The sequence below is a fragment of the Rhamphochromis longiceps genome, linkage group LG10 (assembly GCF_057381845.1).
Source record: "Rhamphochromis longiceps isolate RC_006_pf linkage group LG10, R_longiceps_female_GT1.1, whole genome shotgun sequence".
NCBI lineage: Eukaryota > Metazoa > Chordata > Actinopteri > Cichliformes > Cichlidae > Rhamphochromis > Rhamphochromis longiceps.
The window spans coordinates 24582265-24602104 of record NC_140566.1 but is presented as its reverse complement, the minus strand read 5'-3'; the positions used below and the strand labels follow the sequence as shown (position 1 = coordinate 24602104).

General features: G+C 38.1%; 1 protein-coding gene across 2 annotated transcripts in view; it reads right to left on the bottom strand.

Annotated features, from left to right (window-relative positions):
- Positions 1-959: 959 nt before the first annotated feature.
- Positions 960-19840, bottom strand: part of stk32a (serine/threonine kinase 32A) — a 70851-nt gene continuing 51970 nt past the window's right edge. For both annotated transcript variants that reach the window (XM_085421073.1, XM_085421074.1), the window contains exons 8-13: positions 19456-19559; positions 16964-17080; positions 15773-15898; positions 14286-14414; positions 6212-6276; positions 960-3525 (exon numbers count right to left, since the gene is read on the bottom strand). In XM_085421073.1, coding sequence (XP_085277199.1) covers positions 3408-3525; positions 6212-6276; positions 14286-14414; positions 15773-15898; positions 16964-17080; positions 19456-19559 — 659 coding nt within the window. In that variant the 3' untranslated portion in view covers positions 960-3407. The remainder of the gene's footprint in view (positions 3526-6211; positions 6277-14285; positions 14415-15772; positions 15899-16963; positions 17081-19455; positions 19560-19840) is intronic.

The window sequence follows — 19840 nt, the reverse complement described above, 5'->3', positions numbered from 1 at the left end:
ACGAGTTATGAATATCTCTCCTTCCCTTAACATTTACATTTAACTTACGGAGTTCAGATTGTTTCAGATGAGCCTGTGAGACTCATCCAGTCCTTTCATTTCCCACTTGGTGAAGTAGTGCTGATGCCAGTCATGCAGTAGTAATAAAATAAGGGGTTTGACTGTGTAGTATTATTATTTCCTGTACTTTAAGTGTTATTGGAAATGTATTAATAGTTGAGAGCGTTAATGCGCTCTTATTTGCCTTGGAAAATTATAGATTATAAGTAATAAATCACCTTTATTATCAAACACAGTGGACATTTTCTCATTTTTGCACACGCACTAACAAACTGGCAGCGATTCCCTTACCTTCTTGATAAGCAGAGAGATCATCAAGCTGAGGTTTGCTGATTATATCTGTTTGATGCCCAGCAGATTGGGGAAGTATTTATCAGCTGAGAGTCCCATCCCCACCAACTCAGATCAGCCATTTATGTGGAAAGTGCTGCCTCAGCTCTGGTTTCTATGGAGGAGAGATTGGACTGTGCCTTCGAGATAACCTAGGGAAGGGCTGGTCTCAGGTCTCAGGTCTGTATTTGTAGATGCATGTGGGTGAGAGAAGGGACAGGAAATGCTTTGAGTTTGTTTGATACTGACTGCATTAAAGGAATTCCCTGAGACACTTATCCACTGCCAATTTAGCCTAGTGTCGCACTGACAGTAAACAATGGCCACTGAAGCAGGTTTTTCAATATACATTAGCTTGGTTTTGATTTCTCCACATGTGATACCAAAAATGTTTTCAACTTTCTCCTTTTTGCACATTAACCATAGGTTTCCAATCCAAGACTCACTGTACCTGTAGTCAGTTACCACTAGGGGGCAGCATTATCTTTAGACTGGAGCAGAGTAATCTCCGAATCAAACTTCTTTTCTTTTTTTTAATGGAATAAAGCACAAGGACAGTCAGGTTGGTTCAGAAAAAGAAAGTTATTATTTAAGGCACACCTTAACAGTTTGCAACTCCAACACATTTAATTACAATAAACACACAGTGACAACTGAAGGACAACAAAACCGTAAGAGGGGTGAGATTCACATGTGTGGAACAAGTGTATTCTCAGAATAAATTCTTCTTCTTTTTCTTCTAACACATATGTTTTGTTGAGAAATTATATTACCTGGGTCAAGTACCATTTGCCATTGAGTTTTGTTTTGGGGTTGTTGTTTTTCTTTTGGTTTCTGAAGGTGGCAAATGTGCCACATTGAGGCAATAATTCCAACATTTTGATACCCGTATAAGATCAAATTGAAATACTGTTTGCTTGACGTGTATCCAGGATTATTCCATCTACTGAACTATCCCACCTTATAATATACAGACACCTTTTACAGAAACCCACCTTTGAATTTCTAAAATCACATCTATGACAACAACAACGACACCACAAAAGTAATTTGAAAAACATTGCACCTGTCTTCAGTAGAAAAGTGCCAAGAGTCATTCAATTAGAGATTAAACTACATTTTAAATGTAATTACAAGAGATCATAGACTTGAAAGGATTGAGTGATACTGCAGCTAGACAAGCTCAAGGTCAATAGAGTGGCACAGTGGGATTAGTATAAATCACATTGACTTACAGATTGTGAAAAGAGCTCAGGTTTTTAAAACATGCACATATAGCTATGGGAACCAGCTGTGTGCCATATCTATGGTCTAAGGCACCCCTCTGCAAACCTCAGAGGCAGGTGTGGTTTTCGGATATAATATTGAACAAGTCTATGGCAAATCTTACTGAACGAAAGAAGGGTGTTTTCACGCCTTGTATTCATTTGGATGCTGCCAAATTTTATATCAGTGTTGTAGCAGCTGCACAAATGTGTTGATGCAGCGACAGATTGCAAATGGATTCAGTTTTTTATGGGAGCAATTAAGAGCGATTACAAATTTGCAGACTTATCTGGTGGCACATATGCATTTGGTTGTATCCAACACAAAACAGGAAGAACATAAGTAAAAAATACAAAAACAGACATGAGTGCAGACAATAACTGAAAAATGAATGCAGTCTAGGAGTCAGCTTAATTATCATCTAGAAAACCACCCTAAGGAGATAAATATTCACTCACAGCATAAGATCTTTATTTTTTTTTGTTTCTCTGTGCATAAATGCTACACTTTATGAAGAAGCATGTGCAAAGCGAGGTTCAGTGCAGAACATATAACATCTACCCTCTAGCTTTTTTCTATGTTTTCATCGCAGTGAACCTTTTTGTGGAGACCCAGTTTGTCATTTGCAGATTGAAGCAAAGGCTAGTCCAAAATGTCAGCGTTTTGATGAAGATTTCCATCAGGACACACTGATTAAAGTCAGCATGAAACGTAAAAGCTCCATATAAACATCCAAGGTTGAGAGAAAAAGCTAGTTTGGTAGCTGCATTTTAAATACACATCATGACTCATAAGCAAGTCAAGGAAACATATGGGATGCTTTGCTTATATCTGCTGTTGATTGGAACTGGGACTTCAAACCAAATGCTAAAATCCTATCATCTTTGTTAACTGGCAAAGCTATGCAACATGACCACTACCAACATGTACCTGCTGCTCTGATAAAATGAGCCATTCGTGCTCAGTTCTACAATTTAGCTACATAGAATTTTTTCTTAGAGGAACTAGTGTTTGCTGTGTTAAATCAAATATCTTGTTTTATGTTTCAAAGTTGTTCAGTTTTAATGTTTTGCACTCCTATTGTCATGCTCATGTCCCGATATTAAATAGAGCACACTGTACAATGGCGTCATCCTCAGTGTTCTTCAACACCTGCTGCCCATCTGCTATGTTGTCGGTCTAATTCCGTCTTGTTGTCATTTTTTATGTAGCACTGGTGAACCATGTTACACTTACATAACCACCACGGACTAAAAAGTCTCCCATCCAAGCAGCAGCAGCACATATAGCTTTTGGCCATGGTTGACCAGCTGATCAGATGTGGCTTTGTCAGGCAGGGAAGTGACTACCATTTCACCTCAGCAACTGCTCGGAGTAGAGGCTGAGCAGATATTAGAGCACCAGATGGATGTAAGGGAACATTATATGAGTGACACTCTGCTGAGAGCCATTCTTCTTGGTGACAGGAAAAATGCCTCGCTCGGGCACGGCTGCTGCTCCAGGAGTCCATTTCACTCCTGCAGTCCTGGAGTTCTTCGTAATTAATTTTTTGTGAGTGAACAGAGATGCACAAGTGCATACTGTGGCGCATTTGTGTTGTGGATAACAAAGTGGTGCAGGAACACTGAAGGCCAGTTTCGAGTGCCTGTGCTCATAGAATAATATGTGTCTGGGTGCAAATTGCAGATAGATATAAGCCGTGGGCAGGTGCAAGTGATGAGGGAGTAAGCAGGGATCTCGCATCATGAGATCTATCCTGATAAGTAGGCAGCTGGCTCGATATTGTTGTTCTGTCCATCTTCTATTGCCTTGTTCTTCTCACTTGTGGACAATTCAGAGGACTCGGTGTCCGCCACTGCTTTTCTTGACCTGTTGATGAAAGATTTATTTGAGTAGATATAAAGTCAGCCGGTGTCTGTTGCTATATTCTGCAAGAATACTGTAAAAGTTAACAATAACACATCTTTTCATCTTCCATGCAATGACTTAGTAACTAATTGCACTGAAATTGGATCATTTTAGCTTGACATTCAACCTGTAATTGCTAGCCTGGCATTTTATGATTTTTTTTTAAATGGATACTTAAGAGGGAAACATGTATCAGCTGGTGGTACAGATATTATTCCCTGTGATGACAAAAACATGTAGCTGGTCCTATTTTACAGTAATTGTTCTTTTAAAGCTAAACCTACTGACCTTTTCTCCTACCTTATCAACCAAAATTTTAGCTATTTGTTACCTTAAAATTTGGTCTCCTTGTACACTAGTCTAAAAATTGATGTTTTTACAGGAGCATCAATTTTTAGATTAGCGTCCATAGGAATTAAGAGGGTAGGTAGCAAGCAGACGCTGCTAATCAAATGCACTTGATTAGCTAATCACCAACAAGTGTGAACACCTCTGTAAAAGCAGAGCTTTTAGCAGTTTGGTAGTCACAAAATGTAACACAATGACCTTAAAGAAGGAGCTGTTGCTACCCACCAACCTAGGAACCATTATAAGCCATTTCCACCCAATTTGAAGTCAAGTGAGAAAGGTTATTCACAAGTAAAGAACATTGAAGATTCTCGCCAATCTCAGGCATGGACGTCCCAGCAATTTCACTATAAGATCAGACCACAATACTCAGAAAAATTCCCAAAAAGCCAATAGCTACATGAGAGACTCTACAAGCCTTGGTTAGCATGAAAAGAACAAGAACAAGGTTTGTTCAGAAGTGTTCCCAGTAGGAATCTTATTCTCTCTAAAAACAACACAGCAATTCGATTTAGGTTTGCAAAGCTGCATCGAACAAACAATAATAATGGATTGCATTTATATAGCGCTTTACAATTCCACTATTCATTCACACACTGGTGGAGGCAAGCTACAGTTGTAGCCACAGCTGCCCTGGGACCGACTGACAGAAGCGAGGATGCCATATCGCACCATCAGCCCCAATGGCCATCATCAGTAGGCGGTAGGTGAAGTGTCTTGCCCAAGGACACAACGACCAAAACAGCTGGGGATCGAACCAGCAACTTTCCAGTTACAAGATGAGCTTTCCAACCCGCTGAACAACGGTCGCCCACCCAGACCAAATGGCAAACATATTATGCCAAAAGTCAAGCATGGTGTTGGAGGGATGATGATTTGGATCTGTTTTTCAGCCATTCATTGAATCCACCATGAATGCCACTCTATACATAAACAGTAGAGTCTATATGTAGACATTTTAGAATATAATATGAGGACATATGTCTGATTAAAACTCCAAACTGGGTCATGTGATAGGACAATGATCACAAGAACAGCAGGAAATCTACAAAAGAATGGCTGAAAAGAAAAAAAGTAAGGTGGCACAATGGGCCAAAGTCAAGACCTCGATCCACTTGATAAGTTGTGTCAAGAAATCAAGAGAACTGTGCATAAAAGAATGCCTGCAAACTTTAATGACCTGAAGCAACATTGTAAAGAAGAGTGAGCTTTTCATCTCTAGTTTCTACTCTGAGCCGTGGAGTCGGTTATTCCAGCTGCCTGCTGAGCTTGCACACCTGACTCTCCTCACTCTGTGGCATCTATGAGTTGACTTTTATAGACAACTTCAACTTGTTTTAGGAGCACAGAAAGCTTTACTGGAGGGATGATCTACACCCTAATAGAACCCGTTCACAGGACTGTATACATCATTAAGCATACATTATACTGCCAAAAAGTCCATAAGTAATCTAAGTCATACCTTAAATCCTGTAAAATAACAATGGCACTTTGAAATAATACTAAAATATATTTTCTAAATTAAGCTTTTAGGTTTTTTTCTATTGTTGTCTTTTTCCAGCTTTCCAACTGTTTAATTTGTTATTTGTATGTTGATAATACTACATATCATTTAATTTCATATAATGAATATAGAAGTTCATGAAATAAAGTATAAATATTTACACTTTCAGGTTAAGCTAGCTGAAGACTAAATTACCATTTTATTTTACAGCAAATTGAGTCAAACTAATTTCCTCAAAGCAACAATTTCATAGCCTCTAATATCTGTTTTTATGCCTTTTCTGTGTACTATTGGCTTGGCTTGGGATAATAAGGTTTGATAAATGATTTAGACTGAAATAATCATGAAATTATTTTATGTTCTTGTAGAATATGCCACTGCGTGAGTCAACATTGCACCTGCCTGAACATTTCCTTATGCAAATTATGGTGGTGAATCATATCTCTTATTACTTCCAGAAACTTCTGAGATACAGGATATATTCAGTACTGGGCAGCCTTTACCAGTTGTTAATTTTTTTAATACCTTCCTTTATGCTTCCACCAAGCAGCAAGGATTATTCTATTATTCCTGGTTACAGCTAGAATATTTATTAAACCGCATATCCAGCAAACCAAACAATCATTATTATTATTGTTGTTATTATTATTACTAATGATGGTGAAAAGGCATAGTATTTACAGTGTTACCTTCATTTTGAGTCATTGTTTCTCATTTTTCATTTACTGAAAGCTACAGTGCTATTTATTCCATGAGAAGGCAGTATTAGCTGGTGAAGAAAGAATAGGCTCTTACTTTTCTCTGTTGAAGACAATGAAGTCTCTCTGGACATTATCCAAACGCTGCTGCAGCTGCCCATTCTGGGGGAGAGACAAATGTAAAAAAAAAAAATCAGCTGTGACTCACTACTGGCAGTTGTGAAGAAGCAACAATAAAATCACATCCAGCCATTAATCATGGTTATTCTTCTTGTCTTGGTGACTTGGATTTGTAATATGTGCTGGTGCACAGTACAGCGCAAATTGTTTGAATTGTCCAAAAAGTGCCAGTTGAAAAAATTCACCCAACTTATAAGACTGCATGTCTGAACCTGCTTAATGCAGGCCTACTCGGGACATATTTGGCCCACTTAATGATGTTAGACTACTCTAATGCCAAGACAAGGAGACAGGTGCTTTCTCACTTTCCCTAGGAGGCAATGAGGAGAGATCACAGAAATACATCATCATTATCACACTGTATTCATTGTGTGTGGGCACTAAAGAGAGACTAGGAGATACAACACAAGAGAGAAAAATAGAGAAAAACTGAATATGTAATAACCCTAAATTAAGTGTAATAAAGCTGCCCCTGCTTCAAACCTTTATTGAATTTCCTAAACTGTTTAATTTTTAGGGTGTCTTAAGGCCTCATCCTTAGTAAAAAGAATCATACTCAAAGTTGCACATGCATGTATGGGCATGTGGTGCTTCCCCCTCAAGCTCAGTTAGATTGGCCCTCTACACTTCGAAATGGCTTACTTCCTGCCAAAGCTGTCACTCACACAGCCTAGCAGAGAGGTTCTGTACAGGTGCTGTCACAGTAGGGGGGGAGCAACTGGCATCCGAAAGCCATCAACTAATTTAGGGCAGGAAGACAGACTGGAGAGTAGAGAGAGGAGAGGCAAAGCTGGAGGAAAGGAGGAGCAGAAAAAGTTGGGAGTGGATTTTGTGATTTTGCAAGCATGCCTGAGAGAGAGAAGGATAAAACAGCCCTATGATTAGTATACATCTTGACTGCAAGCGAGCCTCTGAGTTTTAGTGAAGGGACACTTTCAGTGCAGTATCAGAAAAGAAAAACGGCAGATTTGCATGAACCCAAAAGATACTGACACAACCACCCAGACAGAGACTGTCAGAACAGGGTGTGCTTTTGTGTGAGCGATACAGACAAAAAAAGGACAAAGAAACAAACAGGCAGACACTCAGAGTGGGGGGACGCAGTGTTTGTCAGGCATGAGTTATAGATCTGATACATAACAGACATGATGAGGCATGAAGAAAGATATTGTTTTCTTTCTAACAGTGTCATAATGATGCTTCACATCTAAGATCTAAAGGCATGACAGGACCCATGAAAAAAAGAAAGAAAAACCTTTGTCCAACATTGTCTGTACTGATATAACCCATGATAGGACATATAGTTTCCGTTCAAGTTGCAGAGGGAGCTTGAACAAAAAACGCACTGCTGTAAAGTCATGGAGCTCCTCCTTAGGGTACCGCCGGTCAGACTTGACTGAATACATTTTTTGTGAGCTTATTTTTTTTTATGTCAAAATATATTTCCAGGGCCTGATTCACACTTTTGACTTTTGTGGTACCTCCTGGTCTTTTCCATGTGATCTCCTGTTGTAAAGCTGTGAAGAACATTTATTATTAATTTATTTATAAAATCCAAATTTGACTTAATACATCCACGTCACGCCAATCCACAGGGTGCTGATAATCAGTATTGACCTGTTCAAGAACAGTGACAGCAATAAGAAGTTAAACAACTATAGACATCTATGATGAACCCAGAAGGAACTGTTATGATTGGACAATTTGACATTTACACACTGTTGATCGTCATGTTTCGCTTTTTTCTTTAGCAGCTTCTAAGTATAGGACATCCTCCTCTTGTCTAGCCTTGTCTCTGTGCCACATGTTTTCTGTTTTGGGGCCTTTACTTTTTTTGATATATTAGATACCTTTTGTTTTACTTCATATGTTTCATATGTTTCATATGTTGTTTGTTTAATTTAAGACAAAAAAAAATTAAATGAATGAGAGGTAAAACTTGAGGGGGTAGGGACAAATAAGTAAATACTTCAGCCTACTCCTTTTCAAACAAATAATGGAATGATATTTTGTAATGATTGTGAAGGCACATGTTTGAAATGTTTGAAATAAAAATGAACTGAACTGAACTGAACACACTCTGAGCACTTTTAAGCATAGTTCTTATCATTTCTATGCAGACAACATTCAGCTATATATCTCTTTTAAGCCCCAAGACGTTTCTAAGCTACAGACTTTGCAGAGGTACTCAGACTCTACTAAAATTTGTAGGAACAGTCCTTGCTTGTGCCCCTTACAGATTTGTACCTAAGCTCTCGTTTGCCTTTGCAGCATTAGCTACATCTTCTATCAGAAATGTTTCGGTAACTTTTGTTTCAGCTTCTATTTTGGATGCTCACAGCTTGAATCCTGTCCTAGATCTTGCTTTCATCACTTAAAAAATATTGACAAATTGAGTTCCAGTGTGTCAGGCTCTGCACTGGAAATTGTTATTCATGCATTTATTCAATCACGAGGGTTAGAACATCTAACCCTCGATTCAAAAATTGAGGGGTTAGATGTAAATTGATTCATTCCTCTGTAACTGTACAATATGGGCAGATGTATAAATTGATGGAGACAAGGAATGAGAAGGTCAGAAAGGAATCTGCCAGAAGAAGGCTCTGGCCTTGCTTTAACCGTTGACATTTCACTACTTCTTCTCTCCTCTTTGTCTCTTCCTTCCTTTCTTTATTTAATGCTTTTAAAAAGACAGTTCAGAAGCTAATTGCTCCAAATGGTAGATTAAACTTTCCATTTAATGAGACAAACCAACAGGGAGTGCTCTGTTGGATGAAAGCCTAACAGGAACATTTCTCAAGGTCCATTGCTAAGGCTGAGGCTGATGTTTGTTGTGACTGGTAATGAGCAATAGTATTAAAATATGTAGATTGCCTGACACATAAATGGCATATCGAATCACAGCCATTTGAGAAGATTGATATGCTGTAATTTGGGAACTGTATGTGACATAATAGTGAAGTTAGTGGTGAATAATGAAATATGGATCGAAGGAATGCTTTAACCATAATTTAAACAGTAAAAATCTTCAGCTCAGATTCAACTGCTGAGTGTAGAAATATCTGCTGTACAAGTAGTACTTCTTAAATTGCATGTGTTTGACTTCTCCTGATGATATTCCCTCAGACCTAAACCAAAGCCAAGTTCTGACTCTGCATTTTTAATCAGTGGCACACACAGAGTTGCTTCCTCAGATGCACATGCAGCTCTCTCTCTATTCCAATGATCCATCAATTTATCTGACATCAGTGCTAATTAACTGGTTTTACACTACTTCTATGAAGCTTTTGTTTACTCAGAACAACCAGACATTCTATTTTTTAAGCTATAATTAAAAGAGAGAGGAAATATTTGAAAGAGATCATTGAAAAAAAAATCTGTTCTTCACTTTTTCTTACTTAAAGAAAAAAACTTCATTCAACCACATATAGATTTTGTCACTGTACTATACTTTGTTTCTGTACCCAAAGAACAAAAATTGTTTTCTATCCTGTGAAAACCTTAATGTCAGCCTGAAGACAGCCTTTCCCATCTCTCTGTTTCTCTCCATGGGACTCCGTGATACTGAAACATGGCGCTGATTGCACCTTTTAGTGCCTTATTTCCAACTCACTGCCAATGCCCCACCCAAAAACTGCTGTTTATTTTGAAATTTGCATTGAAAATAATGGATGTACTTTTACTATATTTACAGTTTTAGCAGTAACTTTTTAATCAAGCATTCACTCTCTTTTTAGCCTTATTATTGGTCACTACCAACTACCTGCTATTTACATATTTGATGGCATTTTCATCAAGCTATATCTCATTTTCATTAACTGCTGTTTTGCTGTGTGTGGTAGGTTTTAGCCACTTTTTGAAAATGGATGTAAACAAAAATTATCAACGAGTGGTGAGACTGAACCAAAACCAAAAACATGGCGCAAATGACTTAAGTCGAAAATTCCTCTGAAAATGGTCGGATACAAGGACCGGACTGAAAATGAGTGAAAAAGCATCAATGGAGCACTGCTTCTCAAGACCAATTTAAAAAAAATTGGTCTATTCTTCCAAGGTTTGGTTCCTTGGAAGAATAGATTTGAACAAAATCATAAAATAAAGTAAAACAAGATACAGAGTGAGATTGGAATCAGACATACACAAACTCATAATGGTGTAAATGAATGTTTTAAGTCTGAAAGGGAGTAGGTAGAGATCTTAAACAAAAATCTACAAACTAAATGCCTACATTCTCATTAGCTACAGATACATGCACAGAACAATAATAAAGAACAATAGTAGTATCCAGATGAGCAGAATGAGAAGCCCATTTTCCATTAGTACCTAATTAGTACTAATTAGGACTCAGTATGGTTAGCCACGGTTTTCAGAGTTTCCATTAGTTGATAGTATCTGGTACCAGGTACTAAAATGGTACCTGCTCCGCTGGGGTTCCAAGCGATCCGAGCAGGTACTAAAATGTGACGTCATCAGACTTCATGCCACCTATTGGCTGGTCAGTGGTGTCACTCGGTGAGTCACGAGAGCATGTCGTTCACGAAAATAAAAACTGCCAATTTTGAAACCCAGCAACAAGGGAAATTGATACCAAAAATCAAAGCCATGGTCCCTGAGTCTGACGAAAAGCCACAGACCAAGCATCAGGTCGACCGAGCAGCAGGACGAACGACCACACACATTAGGTGGTACTCGATCGTAATGGAAAATCAGTCGATCCGAGGTGCGTCATGGTGAGTCGATCCGAGTAGAAACTGATGGAAAAGGGGCTATAATAGTTTTGTTTTTATAGAGTTGTATGAATGTACAGTATACAGCAACAAACAGGTTTTAATTTCCTCTGTGCAGTTATCACACAGCTTTACTCCATTGACTATGATACTGTAGTATTTACTACAAGTTCTTACAGCCAGTTATTAAACATATAGCTTGTGTTTGTCTGCTTGTCTTATTAATGCTTCTTATTGCTCTTTGTTGTAATATGTAAACTGACACACAGACATATAAGGAAATGAGGGATGGCTTAGAACTTTTGCACAATACTGTAGGTGATAATTCTCTGCATGTTCATTTTAACGACTTATTCAACATTAACCCAGTAATCTTCATATAGTCATTTCTCAATATAAAGTTAATCATCATAACCACTGCAGTAAAAACTCTACAACAAGCAAAAATGTTGCACCCAATACAATCACTAGACTATTATGGTAAACGTCAACTTATTGTCACCAGATCAGGCAATTCAAACATACTAGAAACCTCCTGTGATTGCAATATGCTGAGAATCAGATAGAAGATGATTTCACCCATTTCATATTTTAAAACTTTCATGGCATTGTGAAAATAACGTCACCAATGTCACCTATAATAAAACCTAGCCTAGCAAACATAAAATTACAACTTGATGCACACATAGTAACAGCAGCCTGGAGAAACAATGAGAACATACTGAGTAGCAAAAACAGCTCCAGCCCTGAACACATTATACAAATTAATTCTATATGTCAAGTTTCCACTTTATCTCACGCATGCAATAAACTTGAATGGCACCTATGATTAGGCGAGGTGTGTGTGTGTGTGTGTCTGCAAGTTTCAGTGTGACAATTAATTTTGTTCTCACAGCAGTCCAATTTTCTGCTGTATATTATCAGTGGTTTAACGGAGCTAATTCCATGCTACATTATGAGAGCAATGAAAGGAAGAGGGAGGCAAAAAGATAAAAGTTCAACCAGAAAAATTGATGAGGAACGGGACACTTTCTGTACAAGAAAATGTTATAGTGACATATAGATATCTTTGTGCTGGGATACAGCGGAAAGGAGAGAAAAGCAAAGGTTGGAAAGGAGAAGAGGAGAGGAGGAACATAAAAAAAAAAGAATACAGACGGCTTTAAGGTAATGAGTAAGAGGCTGGAACAGGCATTAGGGTAGTTTTCTTCATGCAATATTGATCTGCTGTGCTTCAGACCCTCTCTCTTACACACACATACACACATATATCAAACACTCACAATCTTTTTTTGTCTGTCTCTTATAAGCATCCATCACAAGTGGCCCCAGTACCCCTGCGTAAATGGATATGGTAAAGCACTGCACAAACACAAACTGATATTTATAGCCAGTAAAGTGAGTATTCAGCCTGACAGCTAGCACACACTGCAAAATATGATTCCAGAAAAGGATGTTTGGCCACATCATATTGAATAGGCTCCAAACATCAAAAACTGCATGCAAATAGAATCCCTGAATAGATATAAGATGGGAAAACTTGAAATGGGTCTACATGGGAAATAGCAGGAAGACCTGTGCTTTCTGTACACAACATTTATAAAAGAAAAAATCTGTTTGGTATTTGAAAAGCAATTTAAAAGGGAAGACAAATACCCCACTGTTCAGTGACATTATGGCACAAACGTCACAGTGGGCTAAAGTAATGCTTTCCAATCTTTCTCGTGTAATGTGCTCACATAAATGATCACTTCAATCATTCATTCCTTACTTACTATCTAATAAAGTAGGCAGAGTGGGATATTAGCTATTTGCCGATCTTTCTGTATCAGCATTTTTAGCAGCCAATAACTTAAAATAAATAAAGGAAAGGAAAGATGTGAGAAAGATGTGGTTGATTCTGCTCGGATCAATCAGCTGATCTGAGCAGAATCGTGCAGAGTTAACAACTAACTACACATAGAAATATCCATTTCTATGAAAGAGTTATTTATTCCATTGCACTCAGTTACCAAACAACAGTTTATCTATTGTTTTTAGCTAACAATTTTAATTTTACCTGGTTGTTGTAACAGCTAATACATAATCCATACTGTTGGCTAACACCTCAACTGCTAGCCATTCATTTTGGTAAACACATCCCAGATTTTTAATCCCCACATTTGGCTACTAATTTCAAGTACTTATCTATTATGTTGAATTTATTTATTTAATCACCCTATCATCTTATTTTTTCTACATATACGTCCACATCTGCTACTAATCCACACCATTTAGTTAGCTTCTTTACTTCCTTAAAATTGGCTCCAATATCAGTCCTTTAAAACTAAAATGCAGTTTCTGTTTTTACGGCTAATTGTTCCGTGTAACCCAAAGATACCTTTGTTGGGAGTCACTAGCGCTCTAACGTAGCCATCTTACATTTCATTTTGCCTAAATACTACTAGAATGACTCAAAAGTTGCTTCCGTTTAGCCTTCGCTTAGACAGAAGAAACATTTCTTTGAAAGTCTGCTATTATTATTTCTTTAGAACAGGTGACATACTCTCTGACAAAATGGATCAAGTGTTTAGAAATGTTGTTTGGCCACACAGTGAGATATTACTGATATATACACTTAGACAAGCCTCCACAAGCAGCTGTCAGCTTTCATAAAACATGGTGCACTTTGAGCCAGCTCAGACTTCTTATTGCAAACTGGCAAAGAGTGTGCTCTAGAGTCTAGACCACACAGATTGCTTCACTTCTATTAAAAAAAAGAATTCCATAAATTGTTCCTCTGTGCCAAAGGGTCAGAGTCGAGGCAAACTTTGCAACTTTGGCATTGGCTGTATGCGTGCATGCAACAGGTTAGATCGTGGGCCTTTTTTTGAAGTGTGTGTGCCAACTGTGTGACGTATCTGATATTTTTCTGTTGTGTGGTAAAGTATAAACATATCCAACACACATTCCTGTACAATTTATATGCATCTTATTCTAGTATGATCTTTCTGAGTTCATACTGTCGTCATGAAAAAATTGTGTGGGTATGTTCTCCCATATCTCACTTGACCTTTTACCTTCCAGTCTTTTTCTTCATTCCTCATTAATGAAAATAATGAGAGAAAAATATTCTAAACCAAAAACATTAAGTGAAATGTTAGTTTCCTAAGATAAACACAGTTGTAAAAAATGCATTATCAATCATCAATATCAAACATATGTTAACTACCCTAACATAACAGAATGTAAATATGATCTAAATGTATAAATTTATGGCCTTACCTGCGGAGAGCCATCAGAGCCATGCTCCTTGGTTTTTCTAGCAAGTCTTTTCTTCTTCTTGTGAAGTGGTTTGGACTCCAGGATCATTTCCTCTAGCTCAAATGTGGGGTCACAGTTTAGCCTTCGCCTCTACAGTGACATATTCATATAAAGAAAGACATATAATCAAAGGCATAGACGTGGCTATTTTGGTGTCAAAAAACAAGACAAAAAACAAATGGCAATGCAGGTTTCCGTGTTGTATTAGAAACGTGATGAGGAAAATTTAGAATTTTGCATCAATAAATGTTTTGTACCACTAAATATCTGACAATGAAATGTTCAACAGCGCTTCAGAACACAGTAATATGTGATAAAAAACAAACTGAAGCAAGGTAAGACGCTGAGTGCTATAAAGTTAGGAAACAAAACATAAGGGCTGAGTTTTCCCTCAGTGTTCAAACATTAATAGTGTGGAAGGGATTAAAGACTGTGCATGTGCCTATAATTAAACAGAAAGACACTGTCAATTCCCCATCGATCCTCTGTGCCTTTCCTCTGCTGTGGTAGCCTGACCGCTGGGGATACCAGCTGCTCTGCTCTGCTATAGACTGAAACTAGATAAAGTCATTTAGTTAACTGTTTACTTCCAACAGTCATTAATCTCTATTTATTCCATTCTGGAGCAAAGCATTAACAGTTACTGTCACCTTTTAGGAGACTTTTAAAGTTATTTGATCATCACATTATTGTACAGGTTTTCTTTTCTTTCTAAAAGCTCTTCTGTGAGCCTGTCAAATTTACTTTGGACTTGCAGATTCTCATTTACACCCTTCAATCACCAGCTGTAACTTTTGTAACGCTTGGAAGAACCTGACATTACAGAAGATACTACATGAGCTTGTCAGCCAAGCAGCTTGACTCCCTGTCTAATGACATTATTAGCTTTATCCACTTTGCCACAATGACTCATTGACTATATAGCTGCTGGTAGATACACATTTTAGCTTCTTTAGCTGCTTTCAGTTGTGTCTAAGACTCTTTCTGTTGTTCTGCATCTGCACACTCTGCCTGGATATCTACAATAAGTAGTTGGGCCAACTTAAACAGCAGGGGGCAGTGTTTACAGACAGGGTACAAAAGATTAACTGAACAGTGGCTTCATCTTTATTTTTCACTACCCGCTTTAGGGTAAATATCTGAAATACTGGTATGGAAATAAGTATGGGAAAAATATGGCAGAAAAACCTTTGGTATTTATAATCTAATACGTTAAAAAACAAACTTGTGTCATGATACTCTAAATAAGCTTTAAGGTCATTTAAGACTTCTGTGGATGGATTATTTAAAGTGTGGTATATGTTTGTTTAGGTGCTCCTTACCTTGATTTACAGCAATGTTGTATTTGTGTCATTTAAATGTAATACAGCAGAAAAATAAACATTCAGATGTGAGCATTTTGCTGCGCACTACACTGCCACAGTGCTGAGTTTATGTCTGATACTCACATTTGGAATAAAACCTGGAGGGACCTGCTTGCTGAGCACAGCATCCCAGTTGACGTCTGACATGTAGTCCAGATCCTGTAGCTCTGCTAGACAGGAAATGCGTTTCTGGACATCTATGCACAGCAACTGAAAGCGACAAAAGGATTAAAGTAAGAACAACTGTCCACGGGGAGGCATGGCTGAAAAGTTAGGAGGAGAGTCTCACTGAGACATGAGCACATGTTTGCCTTTAAGGATGTGTCTGAGAATGAGGATACAGGGACAAAGGGGGTTGGAAGTACTGGAGAAGGGACATGCGGAGGGAGCTTGAGGAAGAGGGCGGAAACAAAAGGAGGAGGAAAAAAATGAAACTCATATAGAAAGCTAATGGTGATGGGATAACGCAGTGGTTTGTGAAGGATAAAAGATGAAGGACAAATTTGTGGGCCTGAAATTCTTCCCTGGCATTTTCACATTCTTTACATCTCTTTCATCTCTCTCTATACTCTCCTGCTCACTCCCTCATACACATATACACATGCAACTGGAATGCCAATGAGCTTCGAGGAGTCTGAGCACGAAGCAATGCAACAGTTTGACTGCAGTGGATCGCTGCCAAGATAAAAGCCAAATCCTACAACAGCCGTGCATCTTTTAAGCATTACAACAAGACGAAGACACGTTTGACAGCTGAATGACATACTGAATAACACGTAGACTATTCTAATTTTAGGCTGGTATTTAGTGTTTATTCACACATACTGAAGTATAAGCTTCCCTGTGTCTGTTTTTCTGTGTCTCTCTACATTTTCAGCTTTAGCATTTGTTCTGGAATAGTACCTTATTGATTTATGTATGCAAGTAACCGCTAACAGTTAACACTGTCATTCACCTACATCACTAATTTAAATGTTTGAATACTGATTCTACTCCATTATAATTCTAAAGTTGTGCTGCATTCAAGTGAGGCTGTAGCAATGAAAGTGACCTCCTAATTAAGATTCTGTAGCCTCAGTGTGCTGGTGTCAGATATGGATAATGGTCTTCCCAGAGGAGACAAAGATTTCCCACACTGGAGAAAAATTCAAAATAGCGTATGTCATACAAAATAGCAAAGACACCCACTGACAATAAGAGTACCAGGAAAAACAAAGGCATGAACAATATAATTTGTTTATGTTGCTGTTTATTATGCACTTGCTGCTTATTTACCTTTCTGAGAAGAGACTTCATCTCCAAAGACCAGGCTGCTGGGTAACTAGGATGGACCTTGTGAAATGTTTGCAGGATCTCATTGGCTGGTGTACTAGATTTCATCACATATGGCCTCTGAAATAAGGAAAGTAGAGAAAAAGACAGGTGAGGGGATATGGTGTTACTGACATGACAACCTGAGACTGTCACTGGGAAATCAATTGCTAAAGCTCCAGTCACAGAGGCCTCGAGACCAGCAACCACCGTCACGGGGGAAAAATGTGTATTGCCAAACTGATTGGCAAAAACCTCCTTGTGATTACTTTGGTCCCTAGCTGATTGCTGTGATCACCTGTACTTTTACAAACTGGAACCGGAGGCCATGTGCTTTCAAAGAAAAATCTGCATTTTTTTTATTAAATGCACTGGCTGCAGTGCTAAGGTTTGTGTGTCAGTCTTCAAAATTTACTACTGCTCAGCTACTAGTTAGCAAAAAATTGAGGCTGGAGAAATACAGGCTAAGTAACTGTGACCTATTTAGCACTCTCAGCATTCAACCAATGGTCAAACCCAGGGGGAAAGTTAAGATTGAATTCAATTATTACAATATTATGAGTAATATATTATAATTAAAAAGTGGCAGGAGTTTAAGAGAGAGAATGGAAGTTGAAAAGATACCTGAAAGTACATAACAGGCAAATAATTTTGTCACATCCAACAGACCAGTTTTCAACACCCAGAAACTGACTTTTGCTTTATGGATGATGTTCGAGCGCGTCAGTCAAATGAAAAACGTGTTAAAACCCAGAGGAGACAGAGGGAAGAGGTGAAAATATATTGTCTTGGTAAAGGTGATGTGCAGAGAGAGGAATAAAAGAAAGTAGGGGAGATAACTAAAGGAACTACCCAAAGACTAGAGAAGTGAAGCTATGTCATTTCTAGGTATTAATAATCTGCTGAATAAGTGATGGTTGTAAAAGCAGAGGACACAGCTTTGTGGGATGATGAAGGCAGCAAGAATATGTCTCTTTTTGAGGTCAGATAAAGGACAAAAAATTCAGAGAAGGTAATGGAAGGGTTAGAAAGAAGATATTACAGCCGAGTGAAGACGCAGCTCTAAGGTCAGAAAGAGGACAGAATGCTTTTTTTTATATAAAGGGGAGTGGAAAGTGATTGTTCTGGAAATATTGTGAGAACAGATTTTCCTCATGCAGAAATAATCTTACAGAAGACTCAAATATAAAGTATAAAATATAGATGCACTTATCACGGACACACTTCATATCGAGAAGAAGCGATAGAAGCACACAAGCTACAGTTGCCTGGTGGAGGCAACTGTAGCTTGCCTCCACCAGTGTATGAATGTGAGAGTGAATGAATAGTGGTATTGTAAAGCGCTTTGGGTGCCTTGAAAAGCGCTATATAAATCCAATCCATTATTATTATTATTGTTATTATTGTTATTATTGTTATTATTATTATTATTATATGTTGCAGCTGGTATGAAGGAAGGAAGGCAGTTTATCCTTCCAAAGGGTGTTTTCCTATACCCCCTCCTGTTCCAGTGCTCCAGATAAGAGAACAGAGTGAGTTTCTACACTGTCAAGAAGCACCTGGACTGTCCTTGAAGCCTCTACAGAGACAAACTGATGACACCAAACAGAAGACGGTCAGGTCATAGTGTTCTAAAAAAAGACTCCATCATACCTGACCCTTTCAGGCCTCCTGGGAATAGTGAGACCTTACTAAAAAGAGGTGTCAAGTCCCAAAAAATCCATAACATTGACGAGATCTAATAACTTTGAACAGTTAAAGATACATAGATGTGTGAGAAGAGAAAATTTCAGTAAAAGTTCATGACAGTTTCCCATAAGTTTCAAAGACTTAGAATCCTTGTCATTGCAGAGGGAGGTTACTGTAGTTTATGTAATTCTCCTAAAATATGAGAAGAAATTATGCAGCTGCAGTTGGATTTGAGTCCGCAACAAACACACTGCTCTAATAATACTCAGCCTAATGGAGTAGGAGGACCGAGGAAAAAGATCATGTCCTGTGTTTGCTTCCATGACATCAGAACTAAACTCTCCAGGTGGGAAGTGCACAAGATAAATAAATATCATTTTGAAAATCAATTCCAATTATATGGCTCTCTGAATAACTCCGATTCGATTTTCTCACTCTTCTGCAGCGATTGGTCTCGCACCACGACTAAACGATTAAACATCTATCCCAGTAAGGTCAGCTTAAACATAAGATTCAATTATAACTTCATCTTCCTTTTGTTTTGTAGAGGCTGTCTAAACTCCTACTAACAGGATTTTTCTAGCACTCAGCGTCCTATGCATTATTGAATGCAGCTAAGTGTGTCAGACCGCACAGAAGTAATCTGTGATGTATCTATGAAGCGCCTTGAGGCAACTTTTGTTGTGATTTGGCGCTATATAAATAAAATTGAATTGAATTGAATTGAATGTAGACATTGTGGTGTACTCCGTATGTGTCTAAATTACCTGTCCTCTTAGTAGCTCATAGGCCGTAATCCCCAGTGACCACCAGTCAACAGAGAAGGAGTAGCCGGGGTGGGACCCCTCAAAGGACTGAAAGAGCTCAGGCGCTGATGGACAAAAAAATATTGTACAACATAAATAATGCATTATAACACTTTATGACATCTTGTGTTATTAATGTTTTTTCATTCCCTTCTCTCGGGCTGTTTGGATGGGTTTATTTTAACTGTAGGATTCCTCCAGACATGAAATAGGGGGAGGCCAGGGATATTGTAGCATTTTTTTCATCTGTACTTGAATTGTTTGATAAATAAACTTAGCACAAAAAAGATTTGGTTGATCATTTTCATTGCTGTGACAATGCTTATTGGCAATAAATCTTCTACCA